This window comes from Lasiosphaeria miniovina (assembly GCF_030549165.1).
Source record: "Lasiosphaeria miniovina strain SMH2392-1A chromosome Unknown B0T26scaffold_2, whole genome shotgun sequence".
Classification (NCBI taxonomy): domain Eukaryota; kingdom Fungi; phylum Ascomycota; class Sordariomycetes; order Sordariales; family Lasiosphaeriaceae; genus Lasiosphaeria; species Lasiosphaeria miniovina.
In genome coordinates, this window is record NW_026848221.1 from 1,059,798 (window position 1) to 1,076,748 (window position 16,951).

General features: G+C 55.7%; 4 protein-coding genes across 4 annotated transcripts; 2 read left to right on the forward strand and 2 right to left on the reverse strand.

Moving 5' to 3' along the window:
* Positions 1-842: 842 nt before the first annotated feature.
* On the reverse strand, positions 843-5,461 carry B0T26DRAFT_114065 (uncharacterized protein). The gene is made up of 3 exons (XM_060433290.1): positions 4,680-5,461; positions 3,974-4,513; positions 843-3,895 (listed from the first exon to the last, which is right to left on the reverse strand). The coding sequence occupies exons 1-3, from the start codon at positions 4,967-4,969 to the stop codon at positions 1,084-1,086; spliced, it is 3,642 nt and encodes a 1,213-aa protein (XP_060299881.1). The 5' UTR covers positions 4,970-5,461; the 3' UTR covers positions 843-1,083.
* Positions 5,462-7,216: 1,755 nt separating this feature from the next.
* B0T26DRAFT_737852 (WD40-repeat-containing domain protein) lies at positions 7,217-8,881 on the forward strand (the record flags this gene model as incomplete). The annotated part of the gene is made up of 1 exon (XM_060443517.1): positions 7,217-8,881. One exon carries the CDS (start codon positions 7,217-7,219, stop codon positions 8,879-8,881), a length of 1,665 nt encoding a protein of 554 aa, XP_060299882.1.
* A 1,792-nt stretch (positions 8,882-10,673) lies between these two features.
* Positions 10,674-12,034, forward strand: B0T26DRAFT_747403 (endoplasmic reticulum vesicle transporter-domain-containing protein; the record flags this gene model as incomplete). Its single annotated transcript, XM_060444842.1, has 3 exons — positions 10,674-10,761; positions 10,868-11,464; positions 11,559-12,034. The coding sequence occupies 3 exons, from the start codon at positions 10,674-10,676 to the stop codon at positions 12,032-12,034; spliced, it is 1,161 nt and encodes a 386-aa protein (XP_060299883.1).
* Positions 12,035-12,465: 431 nt separating this feature from the next.
* Positions 12,466-15,151, reverse strand: B0T26DRAFT_737854 (uncharacterized protein; the record flags this gene model as incomplete). The annotated part of the gene is made up of 2 exons (XM_060443518.1): positions 12,466-13,953; positions 14,018-15,151. The coding sequence occupies 2 exons, from the start codon at positions 15,149-15,151 to the stop codon at positions 12,466-12,468; spliced, it is 2,622 nt and encodes an 873-aa protein (XP_060299884.1).
* Between the last annotated feature and the right edge of the window lie 1,800 nt (positions 15,152-16,951).

A 16,951-nucleotide genomic window follows, 5' to 3' on the forward strand; every position in this document is an offset into this window, starting at 1 on the left:
GACGAAACTAACTAGAACAAACATGGAAAACAGAATTGTCGTCTGCGGCGTCGCAGAGATTTGTAACGAAACACAGGTAGGTAGCGAAACGCTGTTCTGTTTGTTGATAGCCGGGGCTAGTTACCTGGATGCGATTCTCGCCGCTGCTGCCGCCTCTATACATGCTTCACTGTACTTCAGTTCCACCAAACGAAATGCCGGAATATCAAACCCCATTTAAGCCTGCGGCTAGGGGCAAAAGTGTGTACTTTACTGTATACATGCCGGTTCGATGGTAGGGCCGGCTGGTTGGCTCAAGGCTCTCCCCTCCCCCTTTTCCCTCCCCCTTTTTTATGGCAGGGACCAGAACGCGCCGGGCCATCAGCCAACCCCTCCCATCCATCCGTCTATCCATCCACGCGTGGTATCTACCCTGACACCCATCCCCTTGGACATGTATCCTGAACAAGATTTAGAGCGAGAGAAAAATAAAATCAAAGCCGTGAAAATGCAAACCCCCAGACACATCAAAAGGCGTGACAAAGCAGCTCAGACCCTCGAATTCGAAGCCACAGCTGTGTCCTGCCTTTCTCCGTGCGAGCGTGTCTGTGTGCGCTTCTAGTTCCGCCTTTTAGCGCCTCGCTTTGCCATTGCCGTTGAACATTTCCCTGCCCAGCTTGCCTCCCCCACAGCAAGTAGTAGATAAGGTAAAAAGACTGACTCCCATAGCCATGAAATGAGCCCCGCTTCAAAGAAGCGACGGGTGTGCTGTGCCGAATGAACCAAAACAAAGAAGAATGCCGACTAATGTTCTCGCCCCTCCGTTCCAAATGATGGAAATAAAAAACTGCAAATGTGTCGTAATAGGTCGTGATCTAAACGATAGAAAAGACTCGCAGCGCCGGGCCAAAGCGGAATAATAGATAGAAACGAGATATCGCGTATACCGCCGACTGCTGTAGATGGATATACGAGAATAGACGCTCCGGCCGTGTATTAGGTGAATTGGCTTCCCGAGATCCGAACGGCGGCGTAGGTGGGAAGGTGGTAGGTTTAGTTAGTAGGTAGTTATAGGGTTGGTTGGTATATCGATGATGGGGTAGTTCAATCGATTTCAATAACTTCCACGTCCTGTCTTTTGGCAGCAGCCGCAGGGACCGATGGCCTCTTTAACTGCCGGTGCGTAGCTTGATAGACATCGTCGTCGCCGTCGTCGCTCTCCACGTTGTCGTCCTCCATGACAGCCGACCAGTTGCCATCCGCCATCACGTGCATTGACTTGGTACGGAGCCTGTCATCCTTCTCGAGCTGCTGGCGGACCTTGAGCAAGAAGCTATCAATGCGCAAGCTGTAGGGTCTTGCGTCCTTAAAGCAGATCGGGCATCGCCACTTGTCGGGATGCGAGGGCTCGAGGGCCGTTGGACAATCGCACGCTACCTGAGAGTGCGGGCACTTGGTCGGCGGTTTAGACGGCCTCGTGTTCAACCAAGTTTCCAAGTCAAAGCACTCCATGTGGGTGCATGTAACACCCCTTGCCGGTATCTTGAAGATGACGGCGCTGAAGGGGTCCGCAAGATCGATTGACAAATCCGGCGCCTCGAACGCGATGCCGTCGTCGTCGGTCGGAGTCAAACGCCGTTTGATGGTTTGCAGTGTCTGCTGCTCCGGCAGTACACCCCTTTCCCACACCAGTTTCAGGATATCGCTGTAGCTCAGTGTCTCCAGCATCTCGACGGCAAAGAATCGGTTGCCTGGCGAATCTCTCCCCAGATCCGGGACGACGATCTCGATGACATTGGTGCCGCAGATGACCAGGTCGGTGAGCTCGGTGGCAAGGTCTTTGCCATTGTGAGAATATCTCCGAATGTCTAGGGGCCGTGAGTTGAGCTTCATAAAGACGTTGGTCGGCCAGCACATGTCCACGGTCGTCCAACGTTGCTCGCTGATCGCTTTTTCGGGAAGAGATACCTTGCAGCACCTGATCCTCCAGCGGAGCGAGCCGTTGAAATGCTGGGCCACTGGCAATAGTTCGCCCGAGTTCGTCAAAATAGCCGACCTCAATGCGAATTGCTCCCTGGTGACGTCAAACCGAAGTTCCTGAACACGATTCTTTGGGGTAATTAGAGTGGGCCCAACAGGGAGAGACTTGACAGCCTGGAAGAAGCGTTCCGTCTCGTTCTCCTTCACAACCCGCTTAGGGCTACGAACGTGGGCCTGGTGAAGGGCCATCAGGATGGCCTTCTTATCTGACGGATCGGAGGGCCATTCCAGACGGGGTATGATGGTTCCTTTGGCCGGCAGCAGTGGATCCTTGACCTGATTTGACACGTGGTGCTGATACGCATCTAACAAAGGATGCTGTGTGATACCTGGTGTGGTTTGGTGAGGAGCGGGGATGGGAGGCGCACTGCTAGCAGAGTGACCGATCGACCTCTCCCTTGCGAACGACAGTGTCTGCGGAGGGAGACTTAGCCCGGCTTGAGAGACCTGCGTATGGGGTTGTACTACGGGACGCTGGATCTGGGGCGCAACTAGGTGGCCCGGTTGTCCAGGCGTATTCCCTGGCAGCGAATTCGAGAGCCACTGGTACTGCTGCTGCTGCACCTGCTGAAGTTGTTGCTGGTATTGCAACTGCTGGTGCTGCTGTTGCTGTTGCTGGTGCTGCTGTTGCTGTTGATGTTGATGTTGTTGTTGTTGTTGTTGTTGTTGTTGTTGCTGTTGTTGTTGCTGCTGCTGCTGCTGCTGCAGTGACATTAGATGGGCCTGATGTTTCTGGTGCGATATCAGATGCGCTTGGAGTTGAATATCTAACCGCGGTTGGTGCGTTCGATGTTGAGCTCTGACTGAACGCTGTTCCATTACTTGACTTGGTACAATGGCCGGGGAGTAATGTTGGGGCATCTGTGTGTGGCCTTGTGGCACGAAATGTGTCACCATCTGGCCGTTGGGAGGCTGTCCATAGGGACTGGGGGGCATCATGGGCGGGCTTCTAAGCGACATTAAGGACTGGCCCTGCATTGCCGAAGTGCCATAAATCGGAGTGAATGGGCTCGGAGGCTGGGAATTATGGCTTCCTCGACTGGAGGCATGAGCTGCGTGCCCTCGAGGTCCTTCTTGTAATACCAGGACTTGGTTATGTGGGACCGGGACGGCTGGCTGAGGCATGTCTGGACGTGGGGATGGGGCTAATGCTTTTGCAACGACACCCTTGTAGTAGTTGATAAATTTAGCGTTTCTCGTCTCGATTTCGGCGCTGTGCTTGATAGGGCGTAGAAATTGGGGGCTCGTCGTCTCGTTCCGATGGTTTTTCTGATCCTCCTTCAGTCCTTGATCCATTTGATGGCTATAGGGGCCGTCCGTAACGCCCAGTATTCTCCTAGATGCCGTGAAAAGAATCATTTGCAACACGGGCGAATAGCAGGCTAGGTACCAAAGGAGCTCGTCGACCAGGAAGGGGTATCGTCGGTTTAACGATGCTTGCCTCAGCGAGTTGAAGTTGGTATGCAGATGGATTAGGAAATTTCCTACTTGCTCGATTAAAGACGCGTAGATGGTCGTCGGGTCCATGAGTTCCTTTATCGGTGCTGGGAAATGAACAAAGAACGCCCGATGCGCCGGCGAAATGTGATGGTTCTTCTTAAGCACGGTTTCAATAATTGCAAAAGCACTGTCAATCATCTGAGGGGGGTTGCTGAAGAACCTGTGCGCCTCTTGAGAAGAACCCGACCATATACAGTAGAGCTGATGCAAAGCCAAAAAGAAGCCGTCGTCCTTAGTGCAGGCATCTCTCAGCAGTTGCATTCGCGGCCTCTCGATATCAGATGTGAAGGCCTGCTCGCCGCCGTACGACTGGAAGTGCTGATCGAGCTTCGCGATAAATGACGGGAAGTTGAAGCGGAGCATTTGTTGCCGACTACTAAAAACTTGTTAGGCACTAGAGGAAAACCAAAATCGTGGAACCCTGTCTGCCTCGGCGAAGGCTTTCGAGACTTACTCTGTGCGTCTCTTCTTGAGAGGTGGCGGTGCTACGGCCGCCGACGGTGTTGGGGACTGGATGAGGCCCTCCGCCCCTAGAACCTGACTACGTCCAGCTTGCGCCTGCGCCTGCACCTGCGACACATTGCTTGGCGGCTGTGGATAAGAGTCTGGGGTGGCGGAAGAGGCTGACGGGGCAGCAGAAAAGGCGAACGACGTGGCCGTTGCGGCATCGTTACTAGCGGGGGCCTGGTAGAGCGGATTAGCCGGGAAGGGGGACTGTGGTAGACTTGGAATGGGCGCCGAGAGAGGGCCCCCGTTGCTCGCGATCCTCGACGTTAGCGAATCCAAGGGTTGTATCTCAACGGTCAAGTTTTGCACAAAACGGGCGTCGGTGACGGGTAGATTGAGGTACGTAGAAGGCTTTGGGGGCACCATGGTTTGCGCCCCTGGGCCTGGGAGCGAGGCAGGGTTGGGATTGGGGCTATCGAGGGGGTTTGATACGACGGGGCTCGGCTCGTCGCTAGGAGCGGGTGAAAGAAGAACGCTTTGGGCCTGTCTAGAGAAAAGCAAGCGAATAAATCAGTCAGCGTGCAATTCGAACTTGTGGCCGGGGAGAAGAAAGGTGACATGTGGGAGCGGCCGGGACAACGCTCTGGGCGGTGCGGTGCAGACACGGACGCATGAGGGCAAAGGGCGGGTGAAGAAGCGATATCCGCACTTACGGTGGCTGTGGTTGCGATTGTTGCTGAATTTGCTGGTCTTGCTGGCCTTGCTGCTGCCGCTGGTGTTGTTGATGATGTTGTGTTTGTTGTTGTTGCTGCTGCTGCGTAGTCTGCGGGACAGTTCGCCGGCGAGAGGCAAGAGGGCGAGGGTTTGGTTTGGACGGGCCAGTTCCCATCCATGACGGCTGCCGTGTGTTGAGGAACGAGTTGACGGTAGCGTTGGACGATGCGATCTTCTCGGGGGCTAAAGAGGGAAGCTGGCTTGCTCCCGGACTTTGGTGGGTAGGCATGACACAATGCCGTTCACCCTAGGCTGTTGACGGCGGACGAGTTGCGAGACTGGCACATTCGGGAGACTAGCTATGAGCGCGAGCCGGCACGCATTGGGGACGAACGCCAGACAAGTCGAGGTCGACTCGAGGAGGACAGAGCACCCACCATGGAGGAGTAGACTAAGGTTTGCTAGGCGTCTAGGCGTCAAGGCGGCGCGAATCGAAGATGGGAGGCGGCGCGGGGCGGGAGGCGGGACCTGAGGCGTAGGAGGACAAGTCAAGCCAGGGGACGGCGGTGCTGCGCGCTGAGGTAATGGGGGCGTCGTCGACTAGGCTCCCAAAACTGAATATATCCGACGTGCAACACGTCAAAATGCGCCCGACGCGCGAGATGGGACGAAGATGCGGGCGGCGCTGGGATTGCGGCTGCGCTGCGAATGCGGTTGCGTAGCAGGTGTACCGTTGGTATTCGACCTGAGGTGCTGTTGCGCTGCGCTGAGGTGCTGTATCACCAGGAGTTTGGCCTGTGCTGTTGTGACGGGGGTCGGGTAGCCCGGGCGTCTACCTTAGTTCCTGGGCACCTTTCTTTCAACCTAAACCTGGTATGCAGTACCCTGGAATGGAGGTTCGTTCCTTCCTTCTACTTAGAGTGAGCTGAGCTGAGATGTGGCGGTGCCAGACGGAAAGTCAAACCAGGAGGATGTTAAAAAGGAACCCCTAACCTCATTAACTTCCAGGGACCGGAAAAGCATGGAAAGACCTGAGGTGGCCCTCACAGTGAAAAAAGAACCTTTCCTGTGCTCCCGACCGAGGTCCGCCAAAATGCCGCGGAAGTCCGAGACTGACTTTGTTACGTGGGACGAGACCTCTCATGTACAAGCCGCAAGCGACATCTAGGGTGCGCGGCAGTAGCGATGGGCTTGCTGCTGTCGCGACTGCTGCCGATTGGCTTCTAGATTAGATGGAGTGACGTTGTCGAGAAACGGTTGAGGCTCTCGATATTCAGTCCTGTCTGAGGTCGCTGCTGCACGGGCTGTTTGGCGACTGTGCCCTGTTCGCTGCTTGGGCGGAAAGTGCCAACCAATCGCCGGCCCGCCTAGTCCTTGCCCGCGCACTAGCAACTGCGCTGTCGAATTGGAGAGCGTCCCGGGGATGTGTTCCTAGGTAGCCCGCAGTCCGTAAAAGAGTTGTATTCCAAGTGCAGACCCCCTTGCGAATCTTTTGGTCGGTAGACCTCCGGATTGACCTTACTTTACTTGGTGTCAAACTCAATCGGCCGGCACGAGTACAAATACACCAAGAATGCTGCAATTGTCGAAAGGGTCTTCCTTGCACACACGTTCTAGTCCTCATGAAATCTGAATAAGAACTTGGCCAAGTCCTGCCCTCTCTGACGCAAAGAATTACCCCCTTGTTCAGTTGGCGTTTTGAAGCCCTGACGAGTTTTTGAAGACGACGGCACAGGCGTCTTCTCAGTGTACGTGTCATTGGGTAGCAAATCCATGGCTGTGCCGAACCTTGACAGCTCTGGGCCGTTCAAAGTTCGGGTGTGTGGAGCGGAGCGGCTGGCATGTGTGCGCTAGTTGTAGTCAGCCGGATCCAAGAACCTTTCGTGTTGGACTTGTGCTTCGTGCTTCCGCCGGGTATGGCTTGTTTTTCGTGACTAACTTTAATCTATATATCGCATACAGCACCAGCAGAGACGGCACTGGCCAAGACATGGTTGCTAGTACTGGAAAGGGAAATAACACTTACCCTTAGACCATAGTACACGTGTTAGCCCCGCGTCGATCACACGACCCAGAGGACGATATCAGCTTGGATCTTCGGATGGAGGCAGGCGAGGACGGTATTAAGCCGTGAGTCGCTAGATTCGTCAACACAAACTTAGGCACATGAAGCGTAAAAGCACCGACGTGTCCGTTCAGGAGTTAACCCTACAGAAGCAGGATTGCTGCTAAGCTATTGACAAACGCCACAGAACCTCTGCGAGTTAAGTATAGACTCTAATGGACGTACAACCAAGTTTGTCTTTCAGCTGAAGGTTTCGGAGAATACTTTCTCCGATGAATGCCATTTCAGCCAGGAATCGTCAATCGACAGTGCAGTGTGGGGGTAGCGAATCGCGCTAACCTAGCCAGCTGGCCTTGGCGCCTGGGCGAGGCTGAGTGGGGCTTGTTGCAGCGCCCAAGCAAGCCAAAAAAAAAAAAAGCGAATTGGTTCATCGCTGCAGAGCAGCTTCCGAACAAGACCACAGCAGCAATCATGGCCGTAGAAGTGCTTCCGCTGGCCCAATTGAAGCTGGCGACGGGGCCGAGCCCCGTCACGGCAGAGCAGCGATACTGGCGGTCATTCAAAAATCAAAAATCGCACACGTCGACGGCATCGTGGCCCATCTCGCACATCAGCTTCCCCACCACGGTCGGCGCCACCACATCCAACTCGCTCGTTGCCGCCGCCAAGCTCAACGATCTTTTCGCCGTCACCTCGGGCCCCCGTGTCGACATCTTCTCCATCCGCAAGCGCGAACCGCTCAAGACCATCGGCCGTTTCGACAGCGAGGCCCACAGTGGCGAGATCCGAGCCGATGGCCGCGTTCTTGTCGCCGGCGAGGACTCGGGCAAGATGCAGGTTTTTGACGTCGGCGGCGGCACCCGTGCTGTCATTCTTAAGACCTGGCACATCCACAAGCAGCCCGTTTGGGTCACTCGCTGGTCGCCCACCGAGCTGACGACGCTCATGAGCGCCAGCGACGACAAGACGGTCCGTCTCTGGGATCTCCCATCCAACAACCCGAGCCGCATGTTCACCGGCCACTCCGATTACGTGCGTTGCGGCGCCTTCATGCCTGGCGGAAACAGTAATCTTATTGTCTCAGGCTCGTACGACGAGACGGTCCGGGTCTGGGATGCCAGATCCCCTGGCGGCTCCGTCCTGACATTCAAGCACGCCGACCCCATTGAAGACGTGCTACCCCTGCCCTTAGGCACAACTCTCTTGGCCGCAGCCGGCAGCGCCATCTCGGTGCTCGATCTTGTCGCTGCCAAGCCGCTCCGACTCATAACAAATCACCAAAAGACGGTTACATCCCTCTCTCTGGCGTCCAACGGGCGGCGCGTTGTCAGCGGAAGTCTGGACGGCCATGTCAAGGTCTTCGAAACCTCCGGGTGGAATGTTGTGGCCGGCTCAAAATACCCGTCTCCGGTTCTATCTATCGCCGTCATTGCTGCCGGTGCGACGCAGGAAGACCGGCACTTGGCGGTGGGCATGCAGTCTGGCGTTCTTTCCCTGCGGACCCGCCTGTCCGGGTCGGCAGCCGAGAAGGCGAGGGAGCGGGCGGCCGAGGAAGCCGCGCGCGACATTGGGCCCCAGGCGCTCGACAAGCTCGACTCGCAAAAGGCGAAGCGGAAGCGCAAGGCTGTGTCCAACAAGGCAATGGCCCTGCTTGGCGAGAGCGTCGACGTCATTATTCCCACGGAGGCGACAAACTCGGCGGGGGGCCGCGCGCGTAGGGTAAAGCTCAGGCCGTGGCAGGAAAAGTTCCGGCGGGGGCGGTACGCCGCGGCGCTTGACGACGTTGTCGACATGTCTGGGCCCGATTACCAGCCCGTGACGGCGCTGACGCTCTTCGTGGCGCTGCGGCACCGGTCCGCGCTGCGCGAGGCGCTCGAGGGACGCGACGAGGTTACGGTGCTGCCGCTTCTTAGGTGGGTCAGCAAGTACATCTCTGACCCGCGCTACGTCAGCGTGTGCGTCGACGTCACCTTTCACCTGCTCGACATATATAGTGAATATGTGGGCGGTAGTTCCGAGCTCGCCGACCAGTTCCAGATGCTATGGGGCAAGGTATCCAAGGAGGTCGAGAAAGCCCAGATGGCCATCATCACGACCGGGATGGTTGAGAGCCTGATGATTGGTCGGATGGAGTGAAGTGAACGAGCTGAACAGGGAAAAACAAGTGCTCTTTCGTCTCTCTCCCTAGAGACTTTAAGACCACAGGCGTTTCCGGCGAGATACAACCACACACATACATGCAATCGGCACTCGTCTCACGACATGCGTCATCATATTCGAAGACGACAAAATGGGCAAAGGGATTAGAGGGGGCCAATCGCGCCTACTTCATATTTTTGCTCCGCATTGCACTGGCGTTCCTTGGGGGGTTGGCTATGGCACAGGAAAACTTGGGAATTGCAGTTATAAAAATACTACCAACTATCTAGGGCTGCTGTCTGTGGTGGCGATTTGAGCTAATGTATACCCGTACCGGCTTAGAATGACAGATAGGTGGTATCTACCTACACAATATAAAAAAAACTTCCAAAAAGTGGAATTTCATTCCCATTTCCTTTCGCCGTAAGGCTTCCGAGTTTGTTTTGCTACCAACCGTAAGTCAGGACAGGGGAGACGCGGACACGGGTTGCGATGTCCTCAACGGCCCTTGCCTTTTCAAGAAGGTTGGATGACCGTGCAGCTATATCTAAGACAAGTCAAGCACAAGGTCCTTTCGGGCCGGGAAAGGGGTTAGAAAGGAGAATCAATGCAACTTATAAGCGATTAATTACCTACCTTTTCGTTCCTGAACTGAGTACAATCCCATCCCTGGATATTTGTTAGTGACGGACTTTCCAAGATTTGAAAGGCCTTAATCATTGACGGCTCGCCCGAGACGATTTTCGCTGAGGGAGGCAGGCATTATCAGGATCCCTATTGTAGAGTCTTGGAGGCTTTTTTATATCCTAGATATACCTGTTAAAGACCTTCTAGGCCGGTTTATTTGTTATTTTCTTTTTCCTCCTAAGTACTACACCAACGGGAGAGTATGTGTTTATATACCCGTTCAGTCTCTAAAGTCACTCACGCACCCCTTTTTCCCCCTTCTTGTTGTCAACCCGCATCTCGAATAGGCGACTGTTCATTTTGGGCAAATATCGGCATTGAAGGTGCTAGAACTGTTTCCATGTTATATTTTATTCTCTTTTCTTTAGATTGCTAGAACAGTTACGTTACGTTCTTTTGACGACTGTATCCGTCCTTGCTGCTAGCTGAACGCCCCTGTCTGCCCCGCCAATGCACACGCCTTACCTTTCAGCTCACCAAATGCGGGCACCCGCCCAATTGAATGACACGGACGGAGCCAGGGGTCTCGAAGCTGCCGGCTCGGCTAGAAAGTCAGCGGGCAGGGGTGCAAAGTACCAGGCCGCCGGATCCCATTTGGTCAAGCTGTCCTCTAGATTTGGTTGACAACGGTTTTGGGGATTGCAAACGATCGTGGGTTTGTCTGGGTTGTGCATTCTTTTTTCTGCAAGGCCGTTGTCTTTTTTCTTTCTTCTTCTCTCTGCTTTCGTCGAGTGTTTGTGATTCTCGGCCCAATTGGGTTTTGCCGACAATCCAACTATCGAATTCGAGACAGACAGACTTGCCCGAGACAAACCTCACGCCAACCGCGAGAGCTCGAGCCAACGACACCACATCGAAACGACGACAAACACACCAGACTTTATTTGCGCACGACTCACATCAGCGCGCAGGGTAAACAACGAAGGGGCTCGAGATTTTGGAACTGGTCGCATTCAAGAGGAGAGAACCAAAAAGGGAAAACGAGCTGCGGCAGGGTTGCTGTTGCTGTGTGATTAGTTAACGGTTTCCAAGAGCTGGAGTGGGAGGAGGAGGAAGAGGAGGAGCTAGCTAAAGGTCTCGCGCACGTGGCCTGCTTGTCGCCATGATGAACGGCTATGAGAAACACGAGCTGGGCGAGGACCCTTTTGCTCCGAAGAGCGGCGGCATCGTCAGCGCCTTTGATGCTTTCCGTACGTTTGCGCCGCACAGGACATGGCACAGAACCCCTTCCACCTTGTCTCTATCTCTCTATGCTGCGCGCACATATGCTTACGTTTGTTTCTCCCACGCCCACAGCTAAATCGAAACCGCAATATGTGCAGCGGACATCGGGCGGCGGCAAGTGGACTGTCGCTATGGTCGTGGTGTCACTGGTGCTGTTCTGGTCGGAGCTGGGGCGGTGGTGGCGAGGCACCGAGATGCACACGTTCGCGGTCGAGAAGGGCGTGTCGCGCGCCATGAACATCAACCTGGACGTGGTGGTGCGCATGAAGTGCGCGGACCTGCACGTCAACGTGCAAGACGCGGCCGGCGACCACATCCTGGCGGCGACACGGCTGACGCGCGACGCGACCAACTGGTCGCAGTGGGTCGACGGCAAGGGCATGCACAAGCTGGGCCGCGACCAGCACGGCCGCCTCATCACGGGCGAGGGCTGGGCCTCCTCGGGCGGCGCCGCCGGCGGCCACGACGAGGGCTTCGGCGAGGAGCACATTCACGACATTGTCGCGCTGGGCCGCCGCAAGGCCCGCTGGGGCAAGACCCCGCGCCTCTGGGGTGCCGAGGGCGACAGCTGCCGCATCTTCGGCAGCCTCGAGCTCAACAAGGTCCAGGGCGACTTCCACATCACGGCCCGCGGACACGGCTACGGAGGCGCGCACGTCGAGCACAGCAGTGAGTTGCCCCTTGACCTCCCAACCCCCCCTCCCTAACCAGCCACTCTAGTCTATCCTTCAAAAGCGCGCTACTAACACCAGCTTTCCTCCAGCTTTCAACTTCTCGCACATCGTGTCGGAGCTCTCATTCGGGCCGTTCCTGCCGTCGCTGGTCAACCCGCTGGACCGGACGGTCAACACGGCTTCGGCCAACTTCCACAAGTTCCAGTACTTCATCTCTGTGGTGCCGACGACGTACAGCGTGGGGCACCCGGAGCAGCTGGGGTCGTCGTCCATCTTCACCAACCAGTACGCCGTGACGGAGCAGAGCGGCGAGGTCAACGACCGCACCATCCCGGGCATCTTCGTCAAGTACGACATCGAGCCCATCCTGCTCAACATTGTCGAGTCGCGCGACGGCTTCCTCGTCTTCCTCATCAAGATCATCAACGTCCTCAGCGGCGCCCTCGTCGCCGGCCACTGGGGCTACCGCCTCAGCGACTGGCTGGCCGACGTCGTCGGCAAGCGCCGCCGCGGCGGCCGCAGCGAGGGCATGCTGGGGTCGTCAAAGGCGGGCTACGAAGACTAGTCTCGTCCGTGGAAACAGACGGGAAAACGGGTACGGCAGTTGGGTACATAGGGCAAACGCTTTTCTTTTTTCATTTTCATTTCTCTTTGACTGTTATGTTCTTTTTGTTATACCATCCATCATATCATGTCTGTCAGGAACTAGAGTCGGGACCAAAATTTGATCTCCTTTTGCTTCAAGATGTGGACGGAGTTATCAAGTGAGCTCTGTGCATCTACTTGGTTTGATGCTAGCTCTACGCTGGGTGTGTCGGGCTTGGCCATCGATGTTGAATCTCCCCCGTATAGTAAGATGTTAGAGTATGATAAATACACCCTCTTTAAATGGGACTTCCTTAACAAGTAGAGACTGACTGAGAAAGATAGGGCATGGATATTCGACCTCATGTCGTTAACAACCATGCTGTCTCATTTACTGCGTCTGCCTACATTTTAGTACCGCTCCATGATCCACTGCCTGCGTTCCTCGTCGCCCATGTCGCGGAGGAAAGCGCACTCAAACTCCTTGACCGCCGTGTAGCGCTCCACTAGCTCCGGGCCGAGGTATTTGACCAAGTCGTCGTCGGCCTTGAGGGCGGCGAGCGCCTCGTCAACGCTGGCGGGCAACATCTGCGAGACGTTGAGCTCCTTGCGGTCGTTGGCGGTCAGCCTCGCCGGATCAATCTCGCAGTCTCCCCACACGAGACGCTCCTTAGCGGCAACACCGTGGATTCCCGCAAACAGTACGGCCGCCATGGCAAAATAGGGGTTTGCCAGGCCATCCATGCATTTGAACTCCCAATGAGAGCCCTCAATCTTGCGCAGCGCCGTCTCGCGGTTCTGCGTGCCCCACGTTACCCAGCGGCCGCCGGCCCACGAACTATCGGAAAGCCTCTCGAAGCTGGCGGGATTGCTGTACGTGAATGCCGTGATGCCGCGGAGGTGCTTAAGCACACCTGCGTAAAACGGTTCGTAGACTTTAGGGTCGGCACCGGTCACCGACGAGATAGACATGTGCGCATGCGAAGCGGTACCACAGGCGTTCGTGAGTGGCTTTGGGTGCAGCGTAATCTTGAAGCCAGCTGCCGTAGCCAGAGCGAACATGACGTCTCGCGTATGTAGTAGCGTGTCGACTGCTGCTATGGGCGGCAGCGGAGGGAGGATCAGTTCGAACTGGCCCGTGGCGCTCTCAGCGTGAAGCTGCTCGACATAAATACCCATGTCATCAAGCTCCGAAACCATGTCGCGCAGCAGCTGCGACACCTTGGGGTCTGCAAAGTACCGCGCAACTGACCAGGCGTGGCCGTCGGTTGCGAGAGTCGCATATCGGGTTGCTGTACTATCGTCGACGCGGTCGAGAAGCATGAATTCAATTTCAAAGCCTAGGAGAAAGGTCAATCCATGCGTAAGCCCAAGCTCCACGGCCCGCTGGAGCAGCGATCGAGGGCAAAGAGGCACCCTTGCGCCGCTATGCTCGCGGAATTCCGCGTACATGCTGATATGTCCCTCGGTTGGGCCCTTCATCAAGGACGAGAAGTCAGGGTGCAAGCGGTACTCGCCCGTCGCTGGAACGCTCGGCAGCAGCTTGTCGTTCTGAAGCAAGCCGAAAACGGCCTTGGTGATGCCAATGTCGGTAGACTTGCCCTCGTTGAGCAACGACATGAACTTTCTGAACGGCACCATGCGCATCCTGGGGCTCGCCGTGAAGTCGTTCCAGCAGATCCTGACGAAATCTGGCGCAGACTGGTTCTTCAGAAAGACCTGTAGAAGCTCAACGTCGCTTGGGAACGGTCCTAAGTCCGCTTCAGATTCCTCCTGCAGCTCGGAGAACTGGAGGCCCAAGTGGTACAGCCTGTTCGAATTCATGAACAGAGCGTCTCGCACGAGCTCGATCGCTGCCTTCCAACCGACGTGGCCTCTTCTAACATAGTCAGACAGAACCTAACACAATGGTATCAGTATTACTTGCTAGAGAGAACCAAGGGCATCTAGGCAATGTCCCTACCGTCTCGAACACCTCACGCATCTGCAGGATGGCGAGCAGATATGTCTCAGGAAACCAATGGCCATCACTGCTCCACAAGATTTTGGTCCACGGGCAGAGCTCCAAGATTTGCCGTAGAACCTGCTCCTGGCCTTCTTGGCTGAGGGCCGGGAACACCTCGCCAATGTCGGCGTACACGTTTTCATACACGGACGCCAAGTACCCAGCCTCGCGGGTGAAGGGATAGCTGGCGTGGAGGAGAACGATGGGAACCGTCGGGAAGGCGCGGATGAAATCCTGCAGGTGGGAGGGGGATGCCTTGGACATGGTGAGGTCGTTGTCCCCAAGGCCAGTGTGGAACTGGAAGGGCTTCTTCTGCCGCGAGGCACAGTCACGGATCAGGCTGGCGGTGCGATGGACCACGAGGTCGTTGAGGCTCTCCTGCTCTAGACGATCAAAGCCGAGGAGAGTAAAGTTGGAGATGATCTCGCCAAAGGCCTCGCGCGCGGCATCCTCGTCGACAGCTTTGATATCAAGACCGGTGCGGTAGCAGATGATCGACTTGAAGCCCACGACGTCGGGGTCCTCGATGGCGGCGAGGACGTGAGCGTCGAACCGCTGGAGAAACTCATCAAATGCATCGTCGACAACGTCGGGTTGGCTCGAAGAATCACAGGCCCTGCCCAGCTTCTTGATGATCTCGGCAGCGACCTTCTCGACGCGCACAATGCGCTTGCACTTGCTGCGCGTGTAGTCATCGTGCCACGAGCATGTCTGGGCGTCGTCGCCATTATCGAGGCCGTCGTCTATGAGGATGGTCTCGATGCCGTCGAGGCACTCGGCGGTCCAGTCTTCATACGAGTCGACGCGCTTCTCCTCGACAGCGGCCACGACCGACGTCCAGTTGAAGCCGCACTTGAGGACCGTCGCCAGCTGCCGCACGCCACGGATATGGGGCAGCGAGGCCGTCGTCGCATCAATGGCATCGCCCGACGCCTCTGTCGTGATGGACAGCAGCGGGTGCTTGCCCAGCGATTCCGGCTTCAGCAGCGGGTGCGCATGGTTGTCGATGATTGGCGTGGTCCGGATAGCGCGGGCGACGGCGTCGAGCTGCGTCGACGTCACCGTCGAGCGAACACCCACCCACGAAGTCATCCTACGCGATCAACCAGGGCTTCCTTATGAATTAAAAGAAGAGAATTCCTCGTCAACGAGCTAGTACTGGCCTCAGGTGCAGATAGTATTCAAGTTGTCTATCAGTGCGCAGTCAATTGGGCTCGCATTCTTCTCTGCCACTACTACATGTATTTTGTTGTACGAAATTGTTGTACAAAAACGAAAAGCTGAGTCCGAGAACAACAATCGTCATTGTTGTGCCCGCCTGACCTAGGTATGCGGTGTCACAATGGGGAAGGAATGGCCCGCAAAGCATCCGATCTTATTTGCTAAAGAAGGCAGGAATCGACTGTATTTCTAGAAGGGGGGGGCAATAGCAATCATCGTATCAGAAACAAGCAAACAGGCGCAGATCGTTTTGTTTCCCGAACCGCCCGGCCGGCATCAGTACAGGTTTACGAACTCATGCCAGAGACGAGGCCAGAGATACAGCTCGCAGCTTGTTTATCAAGTCTTGTCTTTGACTTCTATTGTTATGTGACGATGGCTTGACGTTTGTGCAAGGCTGAAGTTAAATCGAACAATGACCGAAAGGCTGCATGGGTGGGGACAGTCTAGTTGCGGAGGAGTGGAAGACAGGCCGCGATGAACCCACTACGGAGTACAACGTGCGGGCATGCCACGGCCAACGCCATTGCCATGTTCTCCGTCCCCTAGTATGTATACTAAGTAAGAAGAATAAAATTTGCCGGGAATGCGAGGGGATATCCGACTTGGTTGCAACTACTATGTACTATGTAGAATACAGCAAGAAGCCGTAATATCGGCGGCAAAAAGACGCAAACTGCAATTGGCCGACATTTAAAGGGGATGGGAGCAGTGCCCTGAGCGCCCCCCTGACGAGGCGACATGGAGGACGGGAAGGATCATCTCACCCGCAGCATGCATTGAATGTAAAGAACCTGAACTCTTTTGTCAATACCACAACGGATACGGAGTAAGCATACCGTATGTGTTGCATTCTTCATTGAAGTTATGATAAAATGTGCTGTTTCGTCTCGCTCCCGCCAAGATGCCCTGGCAGTTAAGAGGGTGGAGGCTGTCCCCCTGAAGTCCCCCACTTTCTGCGCCTTCTGTGGAATCGTGGAACCACGATGTGGAGATACAACAAACATGTGCCTTCTCGTGGACGGGGCACTAGCTATACATAAAATAAAGTCTGAATGTTAAATGACTGCCACGAATGCCCAGACGCTTGGATTCTGCGCCACAAACGTTATCGCCACCCAGATCCAATTGGAAGAGAACGACGCCCCAAATACGGAGACGGAACGGCTTGGCTGGAAAACAGGCCGGACAGGCGCCAGACTGCGGCGGCGGCGAGGGGTCCGGCAGCGCGCTGCTCACTGGCCGAAGTGGCCCAAATTGGCGTAGCTCGTCACCTCATGTCGCGGCGTGAGCCACTGCTGCCAGCAGCCCCCAGGTCGTGCAAGCCACCATGCAACCAAGCTGCCTCCCTGAACCAGGACTAGTACCTAATACTTGCCATCCATGCGTTAGGCCTCCCGCCTGTATTGGCCTGCGCCACTCAACAGCCGCCTTTAATTTCATTGTACAGGTACATTAAGAAACCTGCGATTCCCTAGTCACACCCCACCCCCCTCCTGGTCGATCCGTCAACAAGACTGGAGAAATCAGGGCACCCGCCATCGTCCAAAGAATCAAGTTCCCCCTTTCCTTCGTCATCTGCCGAAAACCGCGATATCGTTCAACTACGGCCTTGCGACAAACAACCGACACCACATCCCCACGTCGATGGTCACGATTTAACTGCCATTT